This window comes from Puma concolor, chromosome B4 (assembly GCF_028749965.1).
Source record: "Puma concolor isolate L17-30 chromosome B4, mPumCon1.1.hap2, whole genome shotgun sequence".
Classification (NCBI taxonomy): Eukaryota; Metazoa; Chordata; class Mammalia; order Carnivora; family Felidae; genus Puma; species Puma concolor.
The window spans coordinates 38,634,383-38,660,319 of NC_141673.1; the positions used below are offsets into that span (position 1 = coordinate 38,634,383).

At 35.8% G+C, this 25,937-nt stretch overlaps 2 protein-coding genes across 5 annotated transcripts in view; one reads left to right on the forward strand and one right to left on the reverse strand.

Annotated features, from left to right (window-relative positions):
• Window positions 1–25,937, forward strand: part of LOC147579020 (uncharacterized) — a 169,641-nt gene that overhangs the window by 21,931 nt on the left and 121,773 nt on the right. The window lies entirely within an intron of this gene.
• Window positions 2,875–25,937, reverse strand: part of PTPRQ (protein tyrosine phosphatase receptor type Q) — a 257,649-nt gene continuing 234,586 nt past the window's right edge. For both annotated transcript variants that reach the window (XM_086712736.1, XM_086712737.1), the window contains 6 exons: window positions 20,432–20,566; window positions 20,108–20,233; window positions 18,840–18,988; window positions 9,500–9,635; window positions 4,405–4,528; window positions 2,875–4,172 (listed from right to left, as the gene is read on the reverse strand). In XM_086712736.1, coding sequence (XP_086568862.1) covers window positions 4,135–4,172; window positions 4,405–4,528; window positions 9,500–9,635; window positions 18,840–18,988; window positions 20,108–20,233; window positions 20,432–20,566 — 708 coding nt within the window. In that variant the 3' untranslated portion in view covers window positions 2,875–4,134. The remainder of the gene's footprint in view (window positions 4,173–4,404; window positions 4,529–9,499; window positions 9,636–18,839; window positions 18,989–20,107; window positions 20,234–20,431; window positions 20,567–25,937) is intronic.

Below are 25,937 nucleotides of genomic sequence, written 5' to 3' on the forward strand. Positions count from 1 at the left end.
CAGACACTGATTCAGAATATCGAGGTGAAATGTCCAAAAGCAAACTATTCTTGACTTGTTTTCCAAATCACATTTTATGGTATTTGTGTACATGTCTATCTATTCATTTTAGTCCAGAATTTCCTTGAGAATGCTCAAATCATTCATGAAAAAAGCATCATTGTCTTATTTAGCATAAGTCTATATAACTGCCATAATTTTCTCTTCGATGTGTGCATGTGAAACATACACATGTATATGACACACAAATATGGCACTATTGTCAAAAAATACAATGCAATCTTTAAATGAAATGCATTATCTTGCTGATAAGCATTAAACAAACCAACCAGTCTGGCTAAAAGATTAACTTTGTAGACTTCATTATACTTTTAGAAACACTTTCATGTATGCGATCCTATCTATTCCTCAGAACATCTTCATGAGCTGGTGGGTGTATGAGTCCTGATTCCACATGAAAACTCCATGCACAGTAATGAAGTCTTTTAACATGAAATATTATTTGTCCTAAAAAGGCAATCTAGTGCTCGCTTCGGCAGCACATATACTAAAAAGGCAATCTGTTTTTCCAAGATTATGCTTTATATACTTTTTTCATATTTTCAGTTTTTCATGTCATTTGAGAATTTCAGATCACTTTGTGTTCCAGGATTCATCAAACATTTCATTTGAGTTTTCTGAAAGTTGGCCCATGAAAATGGACTTACCACAATCATGTGATGGACTTATATACTTTTTTCATATTTTCAGTTTTTCATGTCATTTGAGAATTTCAGATCACTTTGTGTTCCAGGATTCATCAAACATTTCATTTGAGTTTTCTGAAAGTTGGCCCATGAAAATGGACTTACCACAATCATGTGATGGACTTACAGGATGCATACTTTGTTGAACTTAAATTCCATTTTTAAAATCTAGTGTTTGGTACCAGATGTGGAGAGTGAATCACCATCTTTTTTTATGAAGAGGGCAAGGTTTAATTAGCCTTTTTCAAAAGACTTATTATACATTTCACCTATAAACTGAGAGAAGAAAATTATGCGTTTTAAAGCAGGATGAAAGTTGAGGTGATACCCACAGCTGCTCTCGTCTCTGGCAAACCATTCTGAGAGGCTCCAGTTTCATTTGGTTCAGATGAAACACATGTTGCTCATTTATTGTACATGTGCTTCAACGTATTTTGACAAATCTGATCTAAAAATGTTACAGATGTTCCTCATTATTCTAATTTGCACTTAGTAACTACCTATAGAACTTGGCTATATACTGGCCGTTTCACAATCTAGGTAGGAGAAAATTTAGCTGTCACTGATATGTGTTTTAATTCAATTTTAGTTACAATTTTGTGATACAGTTAGATATACACATTTAACAGGTGTCCTGTTATACAATTGTGAACTGTGTACAATTCACAACTGTATACAACTGTGAATGAAAAGAAAGCTTTGTTTTAACAGGTTTCAAATAATTTCAGATGGACATGAAATTATTCTGATCTTGTCTTTTAGAAATTTGCTATTCAAAAGGGGCGCTTGGGTGGCTCAGTCAGTTAAGCGTCTGACTTCAGCTCAGGTCATGATCTCACAGTTTGTGGGTTCAAGACCAGCATCCGGCTCTGTGCTGATAGCCCAGAGCCTGGAACCTGTTTTGCGTTCTGTGTCTCCCTCTCTCTCTGCCCCTCTCCCATTCATGCTCTGTCTCTCTCAAAAATAAGTTTAAAAAAACATTAAAAAAAAGAAATCTGCTGTTCAGTGTATGGTCTGAGATCAGGCAGCAATATTATAACTTGAATACTTACTAGAAGTGAAGAATCTTAGGTCCTACCCCAGAACTACTGAAATAGAATCTGCATTTTAACACAATCCCCAGGTGATTTATATATACATTAGAGTTTCATAAGCACTGTTTTAGAAGAGACCTTATGTTATAACTCTGTTATAACACACACACATATACATAGTGTGTATGCATGTACACACATACACATATGTTTTGTACACACACATATACATAGACCCACGGGTCAAACCTGAAACTCTTCACTGTACACATCTGTTGTATACAGATATTGTAAAAAGTGGGCTGGCCTGTAGATGAAACTTGTTTATTTTCTTATCATTCAATACATTAAAAAATAATCTCACCAGTACTTTCCACAGGCTGTCTTCCATGTATACAAAAACCCATATCATAAGTACTGGCTCACCACACATTTTCCTTTTTTTTTTTTTTTTTTTTTTTTACATTAATTTATTTTGAGAGAAGGAGAGAGAGAGGGAGGGAACACACACAAGCGGGGGAAGGGCAGAGAGAGAGAGGGAGAGAGAGAATCCCAAGCAGGCTCTATGGCACTGTGAGTGCAGAGCCCTACATGAACCATGAGCTCATGACCTGGGCCAAACTCAAGAGTCCCATGCTTAACCAACTGAACCACCTAGGTTCCCCCTCACCACATATTTTCAATGACTGACACATGAAGGAAACAGAAGAACTTGTACTTCAACTTAAATCTTTTAGAATTCTCATCATTTCTTACTGTTTTTTGTAACTTTCTGTAGGATAAACTTGGTTGGAACAGTAGTGAATTGTTTACTATTTACACTTCTTTGCCATGAAAAAAACAAGAAGCAGGACTGCTTGTAAGATTAAAGAATTTAATTTCTTGGGTAATGAATTTGATTTTAAAATTTCTTGCTATCTATAGATACTGTGGGAAGTGATTATACATTAATCAAATATACTATATCACTATATTGTAGTTATATATAATATAATTCATTATATTATTTAAGGTAATTATCAATTACATCTTAATATGTAATAAAAATAAAATTTTTACATATAAGGACCTCTGAAATCATGTTGCAAAGTAACTCAATTCTTTAAAATTCAATTTTATTGGCTCTCATATTTCCTATATGTACATGCCAGCAGAAATAAGCATAATTTCCTATATGTATATGCTGGCAGAAATAAGGTATAATTCTTATCACAGAAGAAATAGAATAATTGATACTATTTTGTTTTATGATCCTTAATTGAAATCTATGACAAAATAATTTCATTATAGTTCAAAACTTTCTTAGCATATTGTCACTAACAGAAGAGAGGCTGTAATATGTTTTTAAAAATCTCTCATTTGCTATAACCTGGTTAATTTCTTTGTTTTCAGTTCCACCAAATACACTCCTCAATAATTTACTTTGGGAAATGAAATAAAGGCCATTTTATATAATCTATTCAGAAGTTTCTGTTGGCACCACAGCAGCACGTCGTTAGGTTACAAGCTTGCCATATATACCTCATACATTTCTGCTGAAGAAACCTTTCAAACTGTTAATATTAGGTTGAGTAGATATCTAATGGACAAATATTCTGATATCTTTAACTATATATTTAACTATACAACATAGTGGTACAGCTTGTCCTGAAAAATGTACGAACGTAGACAGTACAAATGTACTCTACAACCTGACATAAGCAATAGCACTGTTTAATTTTTCTTTTTGTTTTTTTCAAACTAAAGATCACAATGCAACTTAAATAGCCCTCAGTGTCCCCGAAGAGCTACTGTGTGTTGCATAAAGGCTAAGTAATCCCTGCAGTGTCAGAGGGTTACCGTTCAGCTGTTCGAGATCATGAGATGATATCTCAGCACTCATAAAACAGAGATTCAAAACACAGGGGTGTACATGGAAGTACAGATCATTATGACAGTCCTGGAAGTTATCCACAAGAAACGTCAACACCCTGGAGGCCAAAATAACACTACTGAATCAACATTTACAACTTTTGTTCAAATTCGATCCAATATGCAGGGAAATTTTACATAGAAAGATCATAATGATAATTTTCCATTTGGCTTATTCCAAAAATGTGGAAGACTTCAAAAATCTCTGGGATATTTTTTCTTAAACATTTTACATGCATATTTATTCTGTACAAAACAAATAATTATCCTCAATTAGCTATTTCCTACAACTATTCATAAAATGTCAATCCATTTAGTAAGGCACAGTAACAGAAACATTGAGATTTCTTTAAGGTTGTACATTTCAATTCAGAAGAGCGAGGGGGAAATTTTGGCCCCTGGGATTTGAAAATATCTTCAGTTTTAATGTTTGGTCTGGATATTTACATGGTGGTTTCTTCCCATTCAAGCTCAACATCACCTATAACATAAAGTAACATGTCACAAGAGATATTTTACCTGAAGCTACCAGTTAAAAATATTTAAGTGCTTCATGGCAAAAATACGAAGAGAGGCTATTATCTTAACTTGGATTAGAGAGAAATAAAAAAAAATTGTTATGTGCATTAGCCAAGCTATTAAAACATTTTCAACATGTGTTTATTTTATAATTAATCTGGTAAACTAGTAAATTGTACAATTTGCCTGGTTACCTTCCATGGCATCCAAAGAGTCCATCTTCTGAAGTGCTGAATAGTTAACAAAACAGATGGGCTGGTTACTTCCTTTACTTGATAAGAGATCCAGAATGCACTGGTATAAAAAGATATACTGTGCCTAGACACCAAAGAAAGAGTGGTTAAATACATGGACAGGGAGGAGATTTTTCTTAGAAGGGGAACTATACCATTACAGTGAAAAGTAATGCTGAATTTAATAAATGGTAAACAGCTAGAAGAAGCACAGAACTTACCATGTATATAAATGATTTTCTATCATTTCAAACATAAGGTTTTCTAAGTTCCTGTGGCTTCTTGTTTCTTTTTTTTAATACTTATTAAAACCCATGCTAATATGTTTCTGCTTGCTGTGATTATTTTAAAAAGTAGCAAATTAGATTATTTAAATCTATTTATGAATTTCCTTTTTCCTCTTAGGTCTAAATTAGTAATTTTTTCCTATAAGTAGTTTTCTTTTTAGAATGATTAGCATGGTTGTTGGCATGCAGATGCTAAATTTGCTTTCACTATCTGTGAGTGAGCGTATCTATACACCATCAGCACATTGAAAATACATTTAACAATTCTGTTAATCACCTGACACTTGGCCTACTTAATGTCAAGTTTCTGGTCTTTATTTGTAACTATAAGGTAGTTGATCACTGAAATGTCCTAACACCCACACTCTGGACAAGGACTCCTAACATTTCCTCTGAATGTTTAGGCTAAATTCAGTACTATCTAGCTTCTTGAAGTTTTTTTCAATATAATTCAGTAACCTGTTAGCATTTCTGAGTTTGGACTTTCACAAAGATACTTAAGGTCAAGTCATAGAAAATCATCCTCACTTTTACATAGGAAACAACTGCTGTTAAAGGAATATAACCAAATATATATACATATATATACACACACAGACAGACAGACACACACACACACACACATAACTAATATAATAGAATGTCCTCTATCTATCTATCTATCTATCTATCTATCTTCAGAGGTTATATTCATATCTATTGCTACTGTATATCAAAATCTTTTTGGAATTTCTCCACTGAAACTGTCTTCAGAAACTGTTGGTCATTATTATGAATATCTATTTCTTCATGAATTACAAAATGTTTCCAAACATCTCATCTCATCTCATCTCATCTCATCTCATCTCATCTCATCAGAATTTCAGTTCTGTGAGGGCAGGACTCTGTCACACTCATTGCTATATTCCCATTGCCTGTAATAGTGCCTGGCATGTAGCAGTTACGTAACAAATGTTTGTTGACTTAGTACCATTTAATTCTCATTCCTAGCCAACCTTTATCATTCAAGGAACAATTTCATGAGGACAACGTTCAGCAGTCAAAAGGGATTAGGTTTTATAAGTGAGTGCACGATCAAGTTGCATAATTCAGTTTTGGTAAGAAATAAAGTGTTGTTAGAAAGTAATAAAAATTCTGTTGAAATTACTAGTAAATTATTTCTCAAGGTAATTCTAAAAAAGTGTTTTCAAATATACGTCCCACGATGAATAACATTATTGGCAGAAATATACGGACACAATACAGCTTCTCCAAAAATGACAATCTTGGAATTTATGAGTTTTGGTATTTTTTATAAAATCGCATTTGAATTTGAAGTCACATTTGATATGTGAAGCTTCTGACTGTCCCGATCTCATTTTCTCCACTGGAAAGAATGATGTGTGTAAATTCTGCCAGCAGGGCAGGCTGAGCTCACGGCCAGTACTATATTTTCCAAGATCCCTCTGTCATGGTGTGTTATTGCCAAAGAAGCAGTGATGAGTTCAATTCCAGCTTCTACCTTAGATAATCATGGTATCTTAAGAATTAAACTTTTCTGATGTTTGACTTCCTCATGTGGAAGATCATAACACCTATGTTGTGATATTTAAAGGATTTAATATATATAAAGTGCCTGGCAAAAAACTACATACGACAAATATATGAGTTTTTTTTTTCTTTTACCCTAAGGCTTCACATCTGTTAATTTCCAGGAAAACCACAGCAGGGAAGGGCCTCATCCAGATTAACCCTTATTGGAAGTACCGAAAGCATATCAGCATGTTATCTTATTGCATACTATTCTCTCAGAAAGTTCTTGGGGCTGCTATGAACTATTTTTTGGTAGACAATGAAAGAACTCATAGCTCTCTCCTGGGTCTGGGCCATGCCCCTCTGGGGCCTTTTAGTGGCAAAATATTGCTGAGGTTCCCACCTCCTCACCCCTGCCCATGGCTACTGTAGCATGTGCCAAGATAGCATTCTTTATAGAAATTGGAACTACTCCCCAGTGCAACAGAAGAAAATAAGAAACCACTCTTGGGCAAGGTAATAGTGGTTTGTAAGGACTGGAGTCAAGAACTGTGGTCATTTTCCTTTTTTATCACCACAGAAAAAAGACAGCAAAGAGCATAACTTTGGGAATGAAGTGAGGTGAAAGAGAGCTTTTGAGAACCAGCTTTTCAGCAAGTAGGGAATCCAGAAGAATTCTGTCAGATATTTACCGCATGCTGGGCATTTACTGCATGTTGGTGCTTTAGATACTTTCTCTTATTTGATACTGACAATAAACTTGTGAAAAGTAAAACATGACTATTTTACAAAAGAGAAATAACTAAAAGAGTTTAATTAAACAAAGTCACAGACCAGCAATTAATTAACTGAGCTGGAATATTAACTCAGTTTTCTGACCTCAAAACTCATGCTCTTTCTATTCCCTTGCCTACCCTGCAACATAGTACTCGGGCTGGTTAAACAAGCATAACATATGAAGCTTATAGCATATACTGAGCACTAAATTGTGTGAAATTATTAACCGGCATTCTTGAACATACACTTTACAAAGTCTGGTGCCACAAAACTTAGAGCAAGTCAAAATGTTTCCAATTTTTATTATCTGAGGATTGACTCTAGATTCTAAAAGGAAACAATATCCCTATCAGCCCCACCCTCTATAATATCCAAAAGAGTCAACCAATCTTGATCATTGTCAAGAACACTGAGTGCTTGTGCACATGTGTACATCCAGGAACATGGGAGGAAAATGTTAGCTTTCTATTTATTCTTATTGTTAACAAAAATAAGAAAGAATTTGGGTTTAAATAATGGTTAATAGTTGGATTTATATTGGATCCCTTATAATTGAGGACACCTAATTTGTGGGCTCACTGCAAAATGAAAACGTGAGTTTCCTCCCTCAAAAAATATTAATGATTTTCAAGACAGTGACAGCAAACACTGCATCAAGTGCCCTTTTGAGCATGGGCCCTGTGAGATTGTGCCTGTCACACCCAGGAAGTCAACCCTGGTCACAAGTTATATTCCGTCTCTGAAGTATCCTAAAGGAAGAGTGATACTTCACTCATTTGTTCCCTTTCAGCATAGAAGAGAATGTACATGGATTACATTACCTAATTTTACCTAACCATCACAAAACTGAAGTGGCTTAGAAAGATTCCTACAAAGAGACTGTGGATTGAAGGCAGTATGTATCATATAAGCCCAAATGAATGACAAGGAAACAGCAAGGCTGAAATTCTTTGTACCTCTAGAATAATCTTATGGTCATTCTAGTCGGTAAAAACAACAGTGTAATGAAATCTGATAAAAAGCTAGATGACTTGTTTAAAAATTATAAATAATTTAGAACATGTATTTAAAATCACGATTGAAATAGAATTACCTTGTGCTAAGTGTATATTTTATCTTTTGAAAATACTTAATGATAATATGAGAGCATCATAATTAGCAAGATTTCAAAATATTGCTTATTTGATCTTTATTACATGTTTTTTATTTCTCATTTTGTATGCTTTATAATTTATATAATTGTTCAATCTACATTTAAAAAATAAATATAGAATTATTGGAGTTGAACGTGCAAATATTTTTCCTGAAAGGGACATGCAGTCCACAAAGTTTAGATGTCTCTGGTCCAGCCAGCATCTTCCTAAGAACACTAATGTTCCCCTACATGGCATTGTAAGTTCTGGGGTCAAAAAAGGTTCAAGGATTTCATAATCATGTAAGTTTGGTAAAAGATGCCCACAGGGGCTCTACATTGGTAATTGTAATGCAAAGTAGCATAGAGCCTTTAAGAAATTTTAAGATCAGTTTAACTTCTTTTCAAACTTATTAAAGCCAAGAACCTGTTTTCTCACACCTTTAACAACTAGGATGCTATTTGTGTTTTCTAGTAGGTATTGTGGAAAATATGGTTAAGGCAGGTCTGTATATTTACTGTGAAAAAATTTCTAGTTGAAGAACATAAAAATACCAATTCATATATACAGACAGAAACATCTTACATGTTACCGTTAGACAGACTTGGGCTTGAATTGTGGTTCTGAAACTAATTAATAGTATAACCTTATTATATCATTTAAATTCTTCAAAGGGAACATCTACTTCCCTACTTATAAAGCAAAGCCAATAACTGCTAGTCTGTTGATTAGTTTTATTGGCACTTCTTTACAAATAAAGGATTAAATGAGATAATACACGTTAAGGATTTAGTATTACACTGTGTGACTTTCTTAATGAAGAAAAAAATATATTTTATAAACATTTTTGCCTACAAACCAAAACAACAGAACAAAATACTCCAAGATAGTTAGTTGATAGTATGCTATGATGATCATTAGTATTACTATACAATAGGGGTAAATATGGACAAATGAAATACTTAAAACCCCATAACAGTATTTTAAACTTTTCCCAAATATAATTTTTAGCATGTTTACAAAAGAAATTGATTTGATTCATTTCCTGAGCTTCTCAAATTTGCCAAATGCTAAAGACAGATCAATTTTATGAATTATTTTCTATATACTTATCAGTATAAACAAAGTAGGATGACCAGTGAGTTAACAGTGCACAGGGGTGACTATGCTGCATGAGCTGCCCTTCCCCAATCCCCCCCACTAGGAGGTTTATAATATAGCAAAAGAGAGCAGAGCGGCTGCTATGCAAATAAGGTTTCAAGTCCATGCCCAACCAGACTGCTGCCACTAATATCCTCCCTGTAGAAATTGTAGAGCTGACACTGCACACGGTTTTAGACATCTTACCAGGTTCTGCACCATGCACATTCTTTCACTTCTCAGTTCAGCTACTAATCCATATATATCCACAAAATCATGATCATTTATATGTTGTGTTAAGTGGTCCAGAGCAATAAAAACTCCAGTTCTTCCAACTCCAGCACTGCAGGAAGAGTGAATATTGTTCAGCAAAAGATTGTTCATGTTGATAGTAAAGAAGAAAATGAATTATGATAATAATAAATCCTAAACAGTTCTTTTTCTTATTTGGAGGTAGATTTTCTTTGGAGTGTGTTTGGATTTGTATTGTTACCAAGACTAGATAGACCAAGATGATTATCATTAGCACTCTCATCAAATGTTTGAGTTTTTTTTAAATGTGAAATTTATTGTCAAATTGGTTTCCATACAACAGCCAGTGCTCAGCCCAACAGGTGCCCACCTCAATGCCCATCACTCACTTTCCCTCCCTCCCATCCCCCATCAACCCTCAGTTTATTCTCAGTTTTTAAGAGTCTCTTATGGTTTGCCTCCCTCCCTTTCTAACTTTTTTTTCCCCCTTCTCCTTCCCCATGGTCTTCTGTTAAGTTTCTCAGGATCCACATAAGAGTGAAAACATATGGTATCTGTCTTTCTCTGTATGACTTATTTCACCTAGCATAACACTCTCCAGTTCCATCCATGTTGCTACAAAGGGCCAGATTTCATTCTTTCTCATTGCCAAGTAGTATTCCATTGTATATATAAACCACAACTTCTTTATCCATTCATCAATTGATGGACATTTAAGCTCTTTCCATAATTTGGCTATTGTTGAAAGTGCTGCTATAAACATTGGGGTACAAGTGCCCCTATGCATCAGTACTCCTGTATCCCTTGGGTAAATTCCTAGCAGTGCTATTGCTGGGTCATAGGGTAGATCGATTTTAAATTTTTTGAGGAAACTCCACACTGTTTTCCAGAGAGGCTGCACCAGTTTGCATTCCCACCAACAGTGCAAGAGGGTTCTCGTTTCTCCACATCCTCGCCAGCATCTATAGTCTGATTTGTTCATTTTAGCCACTCTGACTGGCATGAGGTGATATCTGAGTGTGGTCTTGATTTGTATTTCCCTGATGAGGAGCGATGTTGAGCATCTTTTCATGGGCCTGTTGGCCATCTGGATGTCTTCTTTAGAGAAGTGTCTATTCATGTCTTCTGCCCATTTCTTCACTGGATTATTTGTTTTTTGGGTGTGGAGTTTGGTAAGTTCTTTATAGATTTTGGATACTAGCCCTTTGTCTGATATGCCATTTGCAAATATCTTTTCCCATTCCGTTGATTGCCTTTTAGTTTTGTTGATTGTTTCCTTTGCTGTGCAGAAGCTTTTTATCTTGCTGAGGTCCCAATAGTTCATTTTTGCTTTTAATTCTCTTGCCTTTGGAGATGTGTCAAGTAAGAAATTGCTGCAGTTGAGGTCAGAGAGGTTTTTTCCTGCTTTCTCCGCTAGGGTTTTGATGGTTTCCTGTCTCACATTCAGGTCCTTTATCCATTTTGAGTTTATTTTTATGAATAGTGTAAGAAAGTAGTCTAGTGTCATTCTTCTGCATGTTGCTGTCCAGCTCTCCCAGAACCATTTGTTAAAGAGACTTTTTTCCATTGGATATGCTTTCTTGCTTTGTCAAAGATTAGTTGGCCATACGTTTGTGGGTCCAATTCTGGAGTCTCCATTCTATTCCATTGGTCTATGTGTCTGTTTTTGTGCCAATATCATGCTGTCTTGATGATTACAGCTTTGTAGTAGAGGCTAAAGTCTGGGATTGTGATGCCTCCTGCTTTGGTTTTCTTCTTCAATATTACTTTGACTCTTCGGGGCCTTTTGTGGTTCCATACAATTTTAGGATTGCTTGTTCTAGCTTCGAGAAGAATGCTGGTGCAATTTTGATTAGGATTGCATTGAATGTATAGGTAGCTTTGGGTAGTATTGACATTTTAACAATATTTATTCTTCCAACCCATGAGCATGGAATGTTTTTCCATTTCTTTGTTATCCTCTTCAATTTCCTTCACAAGCTTTCTATAGTTTTCAGCATACAGATTTTTACATCTTTGGTTAGGTTTATTTATAGGTATTTTATGCTTCTTGGTGCAATTGTGAATGGGATCAGTTTCGTTTTTTGTCTTTCTGTCACTTCAGTATTAGTGTATAAGAATGCAACTGATTTCTGTACATTAATTTTGTATCCTGCGACTTTGCTGAATTCATGTATCAGTTTTAGCAGACTTTTGGTGAGTCTAACGGGTTTTCCATGTATAGTACCATGTAATCTGTAAGAAGTGAAAGCTTGACTTCATCTTTGTGAATTTTGATGCCTGTGATTTCCTTTTGTTGTCTGATTGCTGATGCTAGAACTTCCAACACTATGTTAAACAACAGCGGTGAGAGTGGACATCCCTGTTGTGTTCCTGATCTCAGGGGGAGAGCTCTCAATTTTTCCCCATTGAGGATGAGATTAGCTGTGGGCTTTTCATAAATGGCTTTTATGATGTTTAAGTATGTTCCTTCTATCCCAACTTTCTTGAGGGTTTTTCTTAAGAAAGGATGCTGAATTTTGTCAAATGCTTTTTCTGCATCAATTCACAGAATAATGTGGTTCTTATCTTTTCTTTTATTAATGTGATGTATCACGTTGATTGATTTGTGAATACTGAAACTAGCCCTTGCAGCTCAGGAATGAATCCCATTGATCATGGTGAATAATTCTTTTTACATGCTGTTGAATTCAGTTTGCTAGTATCTTGTTGAGAATTTTTGCATCCATATTCATCAGGGATATTGGCCTGTAGTTCTTTTTTTTTTTTTTTTTTTTTTTTTTTTTTTTTTTTTTCTGGGTCTCTGTCCGATTTGGGAATCAAAGTAATGTTGGCTTCATAGAATGAGTCTGGAAGTTTTCCTTCCCTTTCTATGTTTTGGAACAGCTTGAGAAGGATAGGTATTATCTCTTCTTTAAATGTCTGGTAGAATTCCCCAGGGAAGCCATCTGGTCCTGGACTCTTATTTGTTGGGAGATTTTTGATAACTGATTCAATTTCTTCTCTGGTTATGGGTCTGTTCAAATTTTCTATTTCTTCCTGTTTGAATTTTGGAAGTTTGTGGGTGTTTAGGAATTTGTCCATTCTTCCAGGTTGTCCAGGTTGCTGGCATATAATTTTTCATAGTATTCCCTGATAATTGCTTGTATTTCTGAGGGATTGGTTGTAATAATTCTATTTGAATTAATGATTTTATCTATTTGGGTCCTCTCCCTTTTCTTTTTGAGAAGGCTGGCTAGAGGTTTATCAATTTTGTTTATTTTTTAAAAAAACAAACTCTTGGTTTCATTGATCTGCTCTGCTGTTTGTTTTTTTTTTTAATTCTTTATTGTTTATTTCTGCTCTGACCTTTATTATATCTCTTCTTCTGCTGGGTTGGGGTGTCTTTGCTGTTCTGCTTCTAGTTCCTTTAGGTGTGCTGTTAGATTTTGTATTTGGGATTTTTCTTGTTTCTTGAGATAGGCCTGAATTGCAATGTATTTTCCTCTCAGGACTGCCTTTGCTGCATCCCAAAGTGTTTGGATTGTTGTATTTTCATTTTCATTTGTTTCCATATATTTTTAAATTTCTTCTCTAATTGCCTGGTTGACCTATTCATTCTTTAGTAGGGTGTGCTCTAACCTCCATGCTTTTGGAGGTTTTCTAGACTTTTTCCTGTAGTTGATTTAAAGTTTCGGGGCGCCTGGGTGGCGCAGTCGGTTAAGCGTCCGACTTCAGCCAGGTCATGATCTCGCGGTCCGTGAGTTCGAGCCCCACGTCGGGCTCTGGGCTGATGGCTCAGAGCCTGGAGCCTGTTTCCGATTCTGTGTCTCCCTCTCTCTCTGCCCCTTCCCCGTTCATGCTCTGTCTCTCCCTGTCCCAAAAAAATAAATAAACGTTGAAAAAAAAAAAAATTTTAAAGTTTCATAGCATTGTGGCTTGAAAGTGTGCATGGTATGATCTCAATTACTTTATACTTATTAAGGGCTCTTTTGTGACCCAGTATGTGATCTATCTTGGACAATTTTACATGTGCACTCGAGAAAAAAGTATATTCTGTTGCTCTGGGATGCAGAGTTCTAAATATGTCTGTCAAGTCCATCTGATCCAATGTATCATTCAGGGCCCTTGTTTCTTTATTGATTCTGTGTCTAGATGATCTATCCAGTGTTGTAAGTGGAGTATTAAAGTCCCCTGCAATTTCCAAATTCTTATCAATAAGGTTGCCTATGTTTGTGATTGTTTAATATATTTGGGGGCTCCTGTATTCGGTGCCTAGACATATATAATTGTTAGCTCTTCCTGATGGATAGACCCTGTAATTATTATATAATGTCCTTCTTCATCTCTTGTTACAGCCTTTAATTTAAAGTCTAGTTTGTCTGATATAAGTATGGCTACTCCAGCTTTCTTTGACTTCCAGTGGCATGATAGATAGTTCTCCATCCCCTCACTTTCAATCTGAAGGTGTCCTCAGGTCTAAAATGAGTCTCTTGTAGACAGCAAATAGATGGGTCTTGTTTTTTTTAATCCATGCTGATACCCTATGTCTTTTGGTTGGAGCATTTAGTCCATTTACATTCAGTGTTATTATTGAAAGATAATGGGTTTAGAGTCATTGTGATATCTGTAGGTTTCATGCTTTAGTGATGTCTCTGGTACTTTGTGGTCCTTGTAACATTTCACTCATAGAGTCCTCCTTAGGATCTCTTGTAGGGCTGGCTTAGTGATGATGAATTCCTTCAGTTTTTGTTTGTTTGGAAAACCTTTATCTCTCCTATTCTGAATGACACACTTGCTGGATAAAGGGTTCTCGGCTGCATATTTTTTCTGTTCATCACATTGAAGATTTCCTGCCATTCGTTTCTGGCCTGCCAAGTTTCAGTAGATAGGTCTGCTACTACACCATGTGTCTACCTTTGTATGTTAGGGCCTGTTTATCCCTAGCTGCTTTCAGAATTCTCTCTTTATCCTTGTATTTTGCCAGTTTCACTATGATATGTTGTACAGAAGATCGATTGAAGTTACATCTGAAGGGAGTTCTCTGTACCTCTTGGATTTCAATGCCTGTTTCCTTCCCCATATCAGGAAAGTTCTCAGCTAGGATTTGTTCAAGTATACCTTCAGCCCCTTTCTCTCTCTCTTCCTCTTCTGGAATTCCTATAATACAGATATTGTTCCATTTGATTGCAATACTTAGTTCTCTAATTCTCCCCTCATACTCCTGGATTTTTTTCTCTCTTTTTCTCAGCTTCCTCTTTTTCCATAATTTTACCTTCTGATTCAGCTATTGTCTCCTCTGTCTCTTCAATCCATGCTATTTTTTTTAACCAGTTGAACTTTTCCTCTTTCATAATATTTTAAGGGGTGTATTCGGAGAAGTATACAGATGATTTGTTTGTTTCAAGTTTTTAATTAAATTGTAGTTAGTTAACATGTAGTGTAATAATGGTTATAGGAGTAGAATTTAGTGATTTAACACTTACATACAACACCCAGTGCTCCTCACAAGTGCCCTCCTTAATCCCTATCACCCATTTAGCCCATCTTCCACTCACCTGCCTTCCATCAACTTTCAGTTTGTTCTCTATAGTTAAGAGTCTCTTATGGTTTGCCTTTTTCTTTATTTTTCCTTCCCCTGTGTTCCTCTGTTTTGTTCCTTAAGTTCCACATATGAATGAAATCATATGGTATCAGTCTTATTCTGAATGACTTATTTCACTTAGCACAATATACTCTAGCTCCGTCCACATCATTGCAAATGGCAAGATTTCATTCCTTTTGATGGCTGAGTAATATTCCATTATATATACATACATATCAAGAATTTTTTTTTTAAAACTGTTGAACATTTTTAACACCAGAAACTTTGTATTGCACATATTTTTGGTTACGAATAGAAATGCTGAATATTAAAAATGCCAACTGTTTAGCCCTACAGCATTTACTCTGCTTCTTACTGGCAGTCTCTCATCTGTTCTTTTCACTTTCTTTTCTTAGAATTTTTTTTTACTTCCTATAGATAATAAAATTGAAAAGCTATTTCCTTTTAAGAAATTAGCTTAGGGTTGCCTGGGTGGTTCAGTCAGTTAAGCATTTGACTTCGGCTCAGGTCACGATCTCATGGTTTGTGAGTTTGAGCCCTGCATCAGGTTGTGTGCTGACAGCTCAGAGCCTGGAGCCTGCTTCGGATTCTGGGTCTCCCTCTCTCTCTATCCCTCCCCGACTAGTGTCCTGTCTCTCTCTGTCTCTCAAAAATAAATAAATGTAAAAAAATTTTTTTTAATTAAAAAAAGAAATTAGTTTCATACCCAAGGACAAGTATCTGCTCCATAGAAATCATGAACTGATAAACTTGACAAGATTTATGCAGAAATTCCCATTAGAAGAAAAAGACTCATAGCTATTCGAATGGTTAACACAGGAAGTAAATATAAAAAAAGAAAAAAAGACACAGGGAAGCCCACCTAGTCTTATAAATGTTACTTTGAACAACATAAAATTGCCATTTTTGTAGGTAAGAAATAACTGAATCTTAGCAATTTCCCATGATTCAGCCATATACGAAATAATGAGCATTACAACATAAATCCAATTATGGTAACACACATATACACATGCCTGAACAGAGTAATTGGTTATTACATTATTCAATATATTTTGAATGTCAGACCCTGTCCAGGCATTTGGGGTGCAGCTATGAACAACAATCCAAAGTCTCTGCACCTGAGGAGCTTATTTTCTAGAGGACAGTGAAGGGCAGTACACAAATACTGCATAGAATGTGCCTGGCGGTAATAAGCACTCTGAAGAAAGAGAAATCAGGTTAAGGAGAAGGTGTCTCTGATTATGTAATATTTGGAAAGAAACTCGAATAAGGGAGCACACAGTGTGAGAGGAGCACTGCAGCCGAAGGGTGTGTCTGGGGAGGTGTGTGTGGAGCATGTTCTGCATGTTGGAAGAAGAGCAAGGAGTCCAGGGCTGGGGGACTGCCATGGAGAGGTGAGAGGGGAGAGGCGTCAGAGTACTTGCTGCAGGGCCGCAGGTGGAGCGCAAGAGCAAGGGCAGAGTCAGGGATGACTCCGGGTTCTGGCACCATGGGGAGTGGACTTGCAGTTCACCAAGATGGGGACTGAGAAGGTGGAGTGAGGTTGGAGATTGAATCAAGTGTTCTGTTTTGGACACATCAAATTTTCAGTTTTGTGGTCATTCAGGTTGTCACATTAAATTGGCAGTTAAATGTACATCTGAGTTGAGGTGAGAAGCTGGGGTTAGAGATAAAAATTTAGTAGAGTTTTAAATGATACCAAAAAGAATTATTAATTTGAGCATTCTTTTTTCTGATATTTCATCCATTTCTATTACAAAGGGGGAGTCTCTCTCTCTCTCTCTCTCTCTCTGTCTTTCTATTGAAGTATAATTGACACACAATGTGACATTAGTTTCAGGTATACAACATAGTGATTTAGTCTATAGATTATGCTATGTTCATCACAGTGTAGCTACTATCTGCTCTCTACTCTTTTTTTTTTTTAATTTTTTAATGTTTATTTTTGAAGGAGAGAGAGAGAGAGAGAGAGAGAGAGAGAGAGAGACATGAGGGGGGAGGTGCAGAGAGAAAGGGAGACACAAAATCCAAAGCAGGCTCTAGGCTTTGAGCTGTCAGCACAGAGCTCGACGTGGGGCTTGAACCTATGGACTGCGAGGTCATGACCTGAGCCAAAGTTGGACACTTAACCGACTGAGCCCCATGCTCTCTACTCTTTTTGAGGCTATAAGGGATTAGGTACTTTTCTTTTCTAATGGATGTTAGTGTCAGTATATGTGCAAGACACAAAGAAGCTAAAGGCAGCTACTGTTCATTAAAAATTTTAATCATCAATGACCCAGCTAACAGGAATAGTTGACTTTAGAAGCAAGCTGTTAATCTATTTATATCATACACTATTTTGATGAAAATGTTATGTTTAGGGAGGGGAAATGGAAATAAGACAGTAAAAATGAGGCTTTTAATCTTTGTTCTGTATGCTTTTTAAACCTAACTATTGTTTAGATATTTTGTAATGAGCAAGCATTTATGTATTACCTTTATAATTAAAAAAAATGTAAAATATTCCTAGAAAATATATAACCATTTAAATCACATATTGAATTTTCTCCTCTAAATAAAAGTAAAAAACTTGGATGGATTAATATTTTCTTACATCTTTAACCAGACTGATTACAGCATACACCTGTTAGAAAAATTATCAATCAGTTATTGGAAAAATTATAATTAATAATTTATTAATTATTAATGTGACTAAGTACTGTTACTTAATAATTTTTTTGCAGTAATAGATATGTAACAAACAATTTACCATTTTAACCATATTTAAGTACACAACTCAGTTGGCATGAAACACATTCACAACATTGTGCAACCATCACCACTATCCATTTCCAGAACTTTTTCATCATCCCAAGCAGAAGTTCTCATGAAACAACTAATTAAACAACATATGCATTATAACTCCCCATCTCTCTCTCCCTCAAGTCCCTAGTAACCACAATTTTACTTTCTGTCTCTATGAATTTACCTATTCTAGGCATCTCATGTAAATGGAATCATAAAATAGTGTATTATTATCCACTTTTTCTCTAATTTACAAACCAATTGTTGAAGAGACACAAGTTGAGACTTATTTAGATCTATCATGTTAGAAAACACAAATTAAATCAATCTGTCCAGAAAAACTCTGAATGCTAAAAACCTTGAATTTTATTTCTAAGTATTAAATACCAATGAAAATGAGGAGACAATTTTCAACTTGCAGTTATATTCTCTTAACCATGTTCAAAAAGCTAGCCAAAGAAGGACATGAGAGTAGCTAAAGTTTGTACAAATTTGTTGTAATACTTGGGTTGGTCACATAATTTAATCTTTATTTTAAAGTTCATTTTCTTTTATTCTTTACAACTCAAATCTAAAAATTCTTTTTACAAAAAATTAAATTATGATAGTAGACTAATGCCAATTGAAATAATAAAGGATCTGATGTTTATTTGTAAAATTCTTAAAATCCTACACACACACACACACACAAACACACACACACATGACACCATACACACACACACACACACACACACACACACACACATCAATGAGGGGCTACAATTAAAAAAAATTTAAAGACTTTCCTTTGAGAGGCATAATCCAGTCAAGACTTCAGGAAAGTTCCCTTATCAATGGTATCATGATAATCAAAAGACACATTGGGTTTAAACGCCATTTCTAGTGTTTCATATAAGGTTCTGAAAATATCTTCCTTACCTGCAGTGAACAATCATAGGTGTTGTGTCATGTGCTCTGCTTGCTCGAACCAACTTTACAAAGTGAACCAGAGGGGCACTGTTTTCAGGGACTCCATGCTCAGGCCAAGCAGTAAAGTTGCACTGTCTCACAGTCATACAATCTCCATGCTAGGCAACATGACAGATTAAAGAAGCACGATACAATTATTAAAGTACCACAATGAAGGTTTAAGGCAGCTTATGTCTTAGCTTTTGAAGGTGATCTTTTAAAAATGACTATTTACCAAATGGAAGAAACTATAGTTTCATGATTTCCTGCAAGACAGGTCTTCTATTATTGCTACAATAAAGCAAATTGCCTTTCAGCATGAATGGCAACAATAAAAAAGCTTACAAACAGAGGATAATATAGAGTGTTTATATTCAAATGTAGTGTAACATTTCGTAGGACAAGAATTGTAGATTTTAAAACAATTTTGTTCTGGGGCACCTGGGTGGTTTAATTGGTGAAGCATGGTTCAGTCGGTTAAGCATCCGACTTTGGCTCAGGTCATGATCTCACGGTTCGTGAGTTCAAGCCCCATGTGGGGTTCTGTGCTGACAGCTCAGAGCCTGGAGCCTGCTTCAGATTCTGTGTCTCCCTCTCTCTCTCTCGCTCTGAACCTTCCCCACTCACTCTCTGTCTCTGTCTCTCTCCCTCAAGAATAAACATTTACAAATTAAAAAAAAAAAAACAACAACAATTTTGTTCCAAAACGCAAACACATTCACCTATTATTCAAAACACAGGTAATGAGTGTCTGATAATGTTAGAAAGTATAAATTTCCTTAGATCATTTTCTGTGTGTATAGGCATTTATACAAACTGGTAAGTGGGATCCCATTCTATACCTTATGTATTGGTTCTGGATTAAATAGAAAATCAAATTATTAAGATGAGGAGAGATTACTGATTAAGGAAATTCCTGTTTTAAGTCAAATATTATAGTTTCTTCATCAAATAAAAACCTAATAATCTAGTTATTTCCTTCTGTTTTTCCTTTGTCTACCTAACAATTTGGTGATAATTGGTTAATGTAAACTTTAACCATGAGATTTGGAATTAAACAAAGTGACACAGATATTGAGGTCAGTTACCAACTAAAAACTTTGGTTTAGAAAATATTAGGAAGGCACTGTTGAATGTAGAGGTATTGTTGCAAGGGGCAGTTCTGGAAATTAATTTTACTTCTAGACATTTAGAGACTCATATTTACTATTGTGTTCCCCTCCATTGCCTTTTTTTACCCTTTCAATTTTCAGATCCCTGATGGTCCAATCTATTTGAACATCCTCCATTAGCTTTGTAATCACTATATCTCCAAAGACAGTAACTGGTTTGTTGTCCTCTGGCCAATACTGATGGCATCTGATCTGTATTCAGAGAAAATCACCAGTCATAAGAACCACTGTTATATTAAAATATATATCACAGTTATTGCTACTAAGTTAAAACTGCCTCATAGACAGATGTCTAAGTTATTGATGACTCACAGCATTAGCTGAAATTGTCACACATATATTAAGACAATTGTAAGATAACATCTTGTGAAAGATTTTTAAATAACTTACCCGTCCTTTTTCAAAACACTGTGTTAGCATTACTAATGTTTTTGCTCTAGTTTCCCACACCATTCTCCAAAAATCCCCAACTGTTCCTGGTAATGGACCTTGGGTGGCAATAAATTCATTTGGACATAGGTAGCCCTAAAAGGATATAATTACAACATTAAATATATGTGCAATACATAAAAATATACTGGTTGTAAAATATATAATACAATGTTGAATTTACCTACAAATTCACTATCTTGAATGAAGTACCATTAATATTTTGTTCAATTTCTTTACAGTATTAAAAGATGTACATTCTTCCATTGAAATAATATTTATGAGTTCCTACTGTGTGCTAGGCACTGTTCTAGGAATTGGGGATTCAAGCCCTGGCAAAGACACTAAAATTCTTCTTCTCATTTATCGTATATTCTAGTTAGGGGGAGATAGACATTGTCTATTAATAAGTCCATTAAATAACCAAATTACACAGAATTTTTAAAGTGATAGGTGCTATGAAAGAGGGTTTTCGAAAATATGGTGTTCAGAAAAGACTCATGGGTAATATCTTAGGGAAAATGTGAAGAAGGAAGGGAGTAAGCTCTGCAGGATTTGGGGGAAAGTATTCCAGGTACGAAGTCAAGTGTAACAGCATTAGAGGAATAATATGTCTAGAATTTAATAGCAAGTGGCTGGAGTGGAGTAAATGAGGGAAGGCAGTTATAGAAGATGACATAAGAAAGAACAGGGGAGGGAGGATAAGGGTACTTTACATCCTAGTAGATAATTATAAGACTGGTTTTTACTCTGGATGATATAGAAACCTGATGAAAGGCTTTCAACATACAGTGTTCAAAGCATACACTCTATATGGTTTAGCAGTTTTACTCTGGTTTCTGTAAGAAGACCAGCCTATAGGGGTTAAAAAGTGAAAGGAGGGGGTACCTGGGTGACTCATTAAACAAGTCTGATTCTTGATTTTGGCTCAGGTCATGATCTCAGTTTGTGGGATGGAGCTCCACATCAGGCTCTGCACTGACAGCATGGAGCCTACTTGGGATTCTCTCTCTCTTTCTCTCTGCCTTCCCCTGCTCATGTGCTTGCTCACTCTCTTTCCAAATACATACATACATACATATGTTTTTAAAAAGGTGAAAGAAGGAGAGTGGTTAGAAGGTTATTGCAACAATCGAACCACGGGGGTAATTTGGCTGACAGCAATGGGGATGGTGAGAAGTGATAAAATATGGATATATTTTGAAGACAGAGTCAAGAGAATTTGCTGACGGACTGGATATTGGGTACAAGAATTTCAGAGGAAGATGGGGAAGACTTCTGGATGCAGATTTGAAGGGAAAATTAGGAATTTATAATTGACATATTAAACCTGAAATCCTTGTTAGATATTTAAGTGGGAATATCATGAAGGCAATTGGGTATACGAGTCTGAAATTCAGGAAGACATCCAAACTGGATGCATAATTTGAAAGTAATCATTGCATAGGTCTCAGTTAAAACACAAGAATGGATGAAATCATGAGGAAATGCATTTGGAAAGAAATCATAAATTCAAGAATTGAGCTCTAGATAATTCCACTGTTTGGTGGTGGAGGAGATAACAGAGAACCAATGAGACTGGGAGGAAAGAGTCAAAGTTGTAGATGGAAAATCAAGAGAATGATGTCCTGGATACCCAATGAAGGAAGTGTTTCAAGGATGAGTAATGGTAATTATGGTAATCGAATAATGGTAATCGAATGGTAATCATTCGATTTATAAAATGTTTTTGCCAGTCATTTGCATTTCACTTTTTTTAGGGACTAAATGTCCTTTGGTACTATAGTATTCTATCAAAGTAGGGACAAATCTGTTTCTGATGTTATTACAGTTCATTTTCATCATGGGTTTAATATTTAATTTCTAATTACAGTAAAAATATATCCTTAAGTTAAAGTAAGTTAGAGAATTGTGAGGTTTTGATGACTTTCTCATGTCCCATTGCATAGTGTTATTATTGTTAGCTCTCTTGAAAATATTTCTAAACTCATTTGTAAAGTTAGTGGCTGTTTATAGGGATGCAGTATCTTTTTTCCTCCCTACCTCTCTCCCACAGTCTATCCACTATTGAAATGTTCCAAGCTCTCTGTGAGTCCTAGCTTCAGGAGCACAGCCAAGGGCAGAGGGATAAACACGTATTAATCTAGTTACAGACCCTGGCCTGGAGTTTCCCAATCTTAAGGTATTTCCCTCGGACCACCTTCTGGTCTTCCCTTTTCCTTTCCCCAGACTTGGTGTTCTGCTTTTCCATCTGAAGAGTATTTTGCTTTCCTCCTTACCTCCCTGTACAGTTTTCCTCCCTTTTCCTCTAGCACTCTGAGAGAGAGAAATAAGAATCCGGTGTCCATTTGTAGATTTCTCCTGTCTTTTGCTTCTGGAAAAGTGTTCATGAACTTTCAGATGGAGGTACCATGGAACAAAATTGGGGAGTGGGGGGAAATATCAGATGTATATTTCTGAGAAGTCTTTACTCTTTCTGAGGGAAGACTGCCTGACTTTGGGGATGGTGAAGTAAGGGACACTATGATTTAATGGCTTTTCTATTTCCATCTGTTCCTGGCATTTCAAGTAACGATTTACTCGAAAGCTAAGAGCAACAATATACTGCCCACTCCAATTCTGAAATCTTCCTTAATGTAGGGTGCTTTCCATCAGAGCCTGCTTACCATGCAGCTCAGTAATGATTTTGAATATCATTACATGTGGGTCATAGTGACTTTGTTGTAAGATTTATTATATTACAACATCACTTGATTATAGCAGGATATATATATTCAGAATTCTTAGTTTATTGCTCACCCTGCATTATCATCTTCTTATGGCTGTTTCCTGACAACCTATAATATTTAGAAGGGACACTGGGGTTTCATGAATATTCCTTTGTTTATGTAATCTGTGTAGGTTTAGTTATACCTACTAAAACCATCAGTTTCCTTTGTAATCACATTCATGCCCTATACTGTTACCCTATATCTGGTTGAACATTAGAGGATGTGAGCTATTCTTTTGTACCTACTTATTGGGGAATAAAAATTATACAAATCAATACATCACTGATACAATTATTTGCCTTTGTCCTGTTCTATAGTATCACAAAACACATGATCATTAGCACATTGATTAAAATTAAATGCATATATGCATCATTCTGTAAATCAAAGTAAAACTTCAGCATGCTATAGAGTTTAGGCTACAATGAAAATAATCACAAGATTTCACCAAAATCTTTAGAGAAGAATTACATTTTCAAGGGAATTAATAATTTCATAAGTGACTAAAATATTCTTACTGCAACAGAAAATGTGTGTGGTTTTTCAAAATGGATTTAAAGTTCTTGCAGAAAAATAGGCTTGATTTAAAGTTTTTGCATAAATATTCAAAAGATCCCTTAACTCCTCTGAACCCTCCCTCACTTCCCCTATTAATAAATCTTAAATTCTCCAATTATTTATTTCTTTCACAATAGGACCCAATATATGACTGTAATTATGGAGTTATAATTAATCAATATAGAACTTAGAATGAATTTTCCCCCCTTAACAGAGGTTTCAAGGCAGGATGGAGCATCACATAAGCAGAGTTCCAGTGGGACCAAAGGCAATGGCAGGCCTGGGAGTGAAGACCTATGAACAAGAAAATAATAAAAGACTATGGGCAGCAAAAAATAAACAACCCAGTTAATAAATGGGCAGAATATATGAATAGACACCTTTCCAAAGAAGACATCCAGATGGCTAACAGACAGATGAAAAGATGCTCAAAAATCACACATCATCAGGGAAATACAAATCAAAACCACATTGAGATACCACCTCATACTGGTCAGAATGGCTAAACTTAACACAAGAAATAACAGATGTTGGCGAGGATGCAGAGAAAGGGGAAACCTCTTGCACTGCTGCTGGGAATGTATACTGGGGCGGCCACTCTGGAGAATAGTATGGAGTTTCCTCAAGAAACTAAAAATAGAACTACCCTACAATCCAGCAATTGCACCAGTAGGTATTTACCCAAAGGATACAAAAATACAGATTAGAAGGGGTACACCATCTACATATGCACCCCAATGTTTATAGCAGCACTTTCAACAATAGCCAAATTGTGGAAAAAGCCTAAATGTCCATCAACTGATGAATGGATAAAGAAATTGTGGTTTATATACACAATGGAGTACTACGTGGCAATGAGAAAGAATGAAATATGGCCTTTTGTAGCAACGTGGATGGAACTGGAGAGTGTGATGCTAAGTGAAATAAGCCATACAGAGAAAGACAGATACCATATGTTTTCACTCTTATGTGGATCCTGAGAAACTTAACAGAAACCCATGGGGGAGGGGAAGGAAAAAAAAAGAGGTTAGAGTGGGAGAGAGACAAAGCATAAGAGACTCTTAAAAACTGAGAACAAACTGAGGGTTGATGGGGGGTGGGAGGGAGGGGTGGGTAGGTGATGGGCATTGAAGAGGGCATCTTTTGGGATGAGCACTGGGTGTTGTATGGAAACCAATTTGACAATAAATTTCATATATTAAAAAAAAAGAAGATGTGGTATATACACACAATGGAATATGACTCAGCCATCAAAAAGAATGAGATCTTGCCATTTGCAACTATTGTAGATGGAGCTAGAGTGTATTATGCTAAGAGAAGTCAGTCAGAGGATGACAATTACCATTAATTTCACTCATATGTGGAATTTAGGAAACAAAACAGATGAACATACGGAAAAGGAGTAGAGAGAATAAAGGGAAATAAACCACAAGAGACTCTTCACAATAGAGAACAAACTGAGGTTTGATGGAGGGAGGTGGGTGGGAAATGGGCTAGATGGGTAATGGGTACTAAGGAGGGCACTTATGATGAGCACTGGGTGTTGTATGTAAGTGATGAATCACCGAATTCTACTTCTGAAACCAATATTGCACTGTATGTTAACTAACTAAAATATTAAAAATAATTAAAATTAAAATAAAAAAAATAAAGTTAAAAATTAAAAAAAAAGAAAAACAGACTAGGGGCAGTAGAGGAAACCCTCAGGTGACTGTAGGGTCACCATGATAAGGATGGTTAACTTTGCTATATGTTAGAATTAAAGCCAGGGTGTGAAAATATAAGGGAGCATATCTTGTTTTTTAAAAAAAAAACAACTGTATATTGGAGCTGTTCAGAGATAGAATCATCTGCCTTAGGAGGAAGTAGGTGAATCAATGCTGAGAGAAGCTAATAGGATTTTTAAAGAGACAGTTCCAAGGTGAATGGTTGACTTAAATAAGAACAAGGGCAATTCCTAACTCTGAGATTCCTCAGAGTGGTTGTGTCAACCCATGTGGAGGTCTTGGGTGCATTTAAAGTTTCCATATACCTATGATACGGAAGAGCACTGAGAAGTCAAAGAGCCATGGAGAAGGAGAGGAAGCCCAAAAAACACATTGGTTTCATTCAATTTTCAATCCAATGCAGCAAGCTTT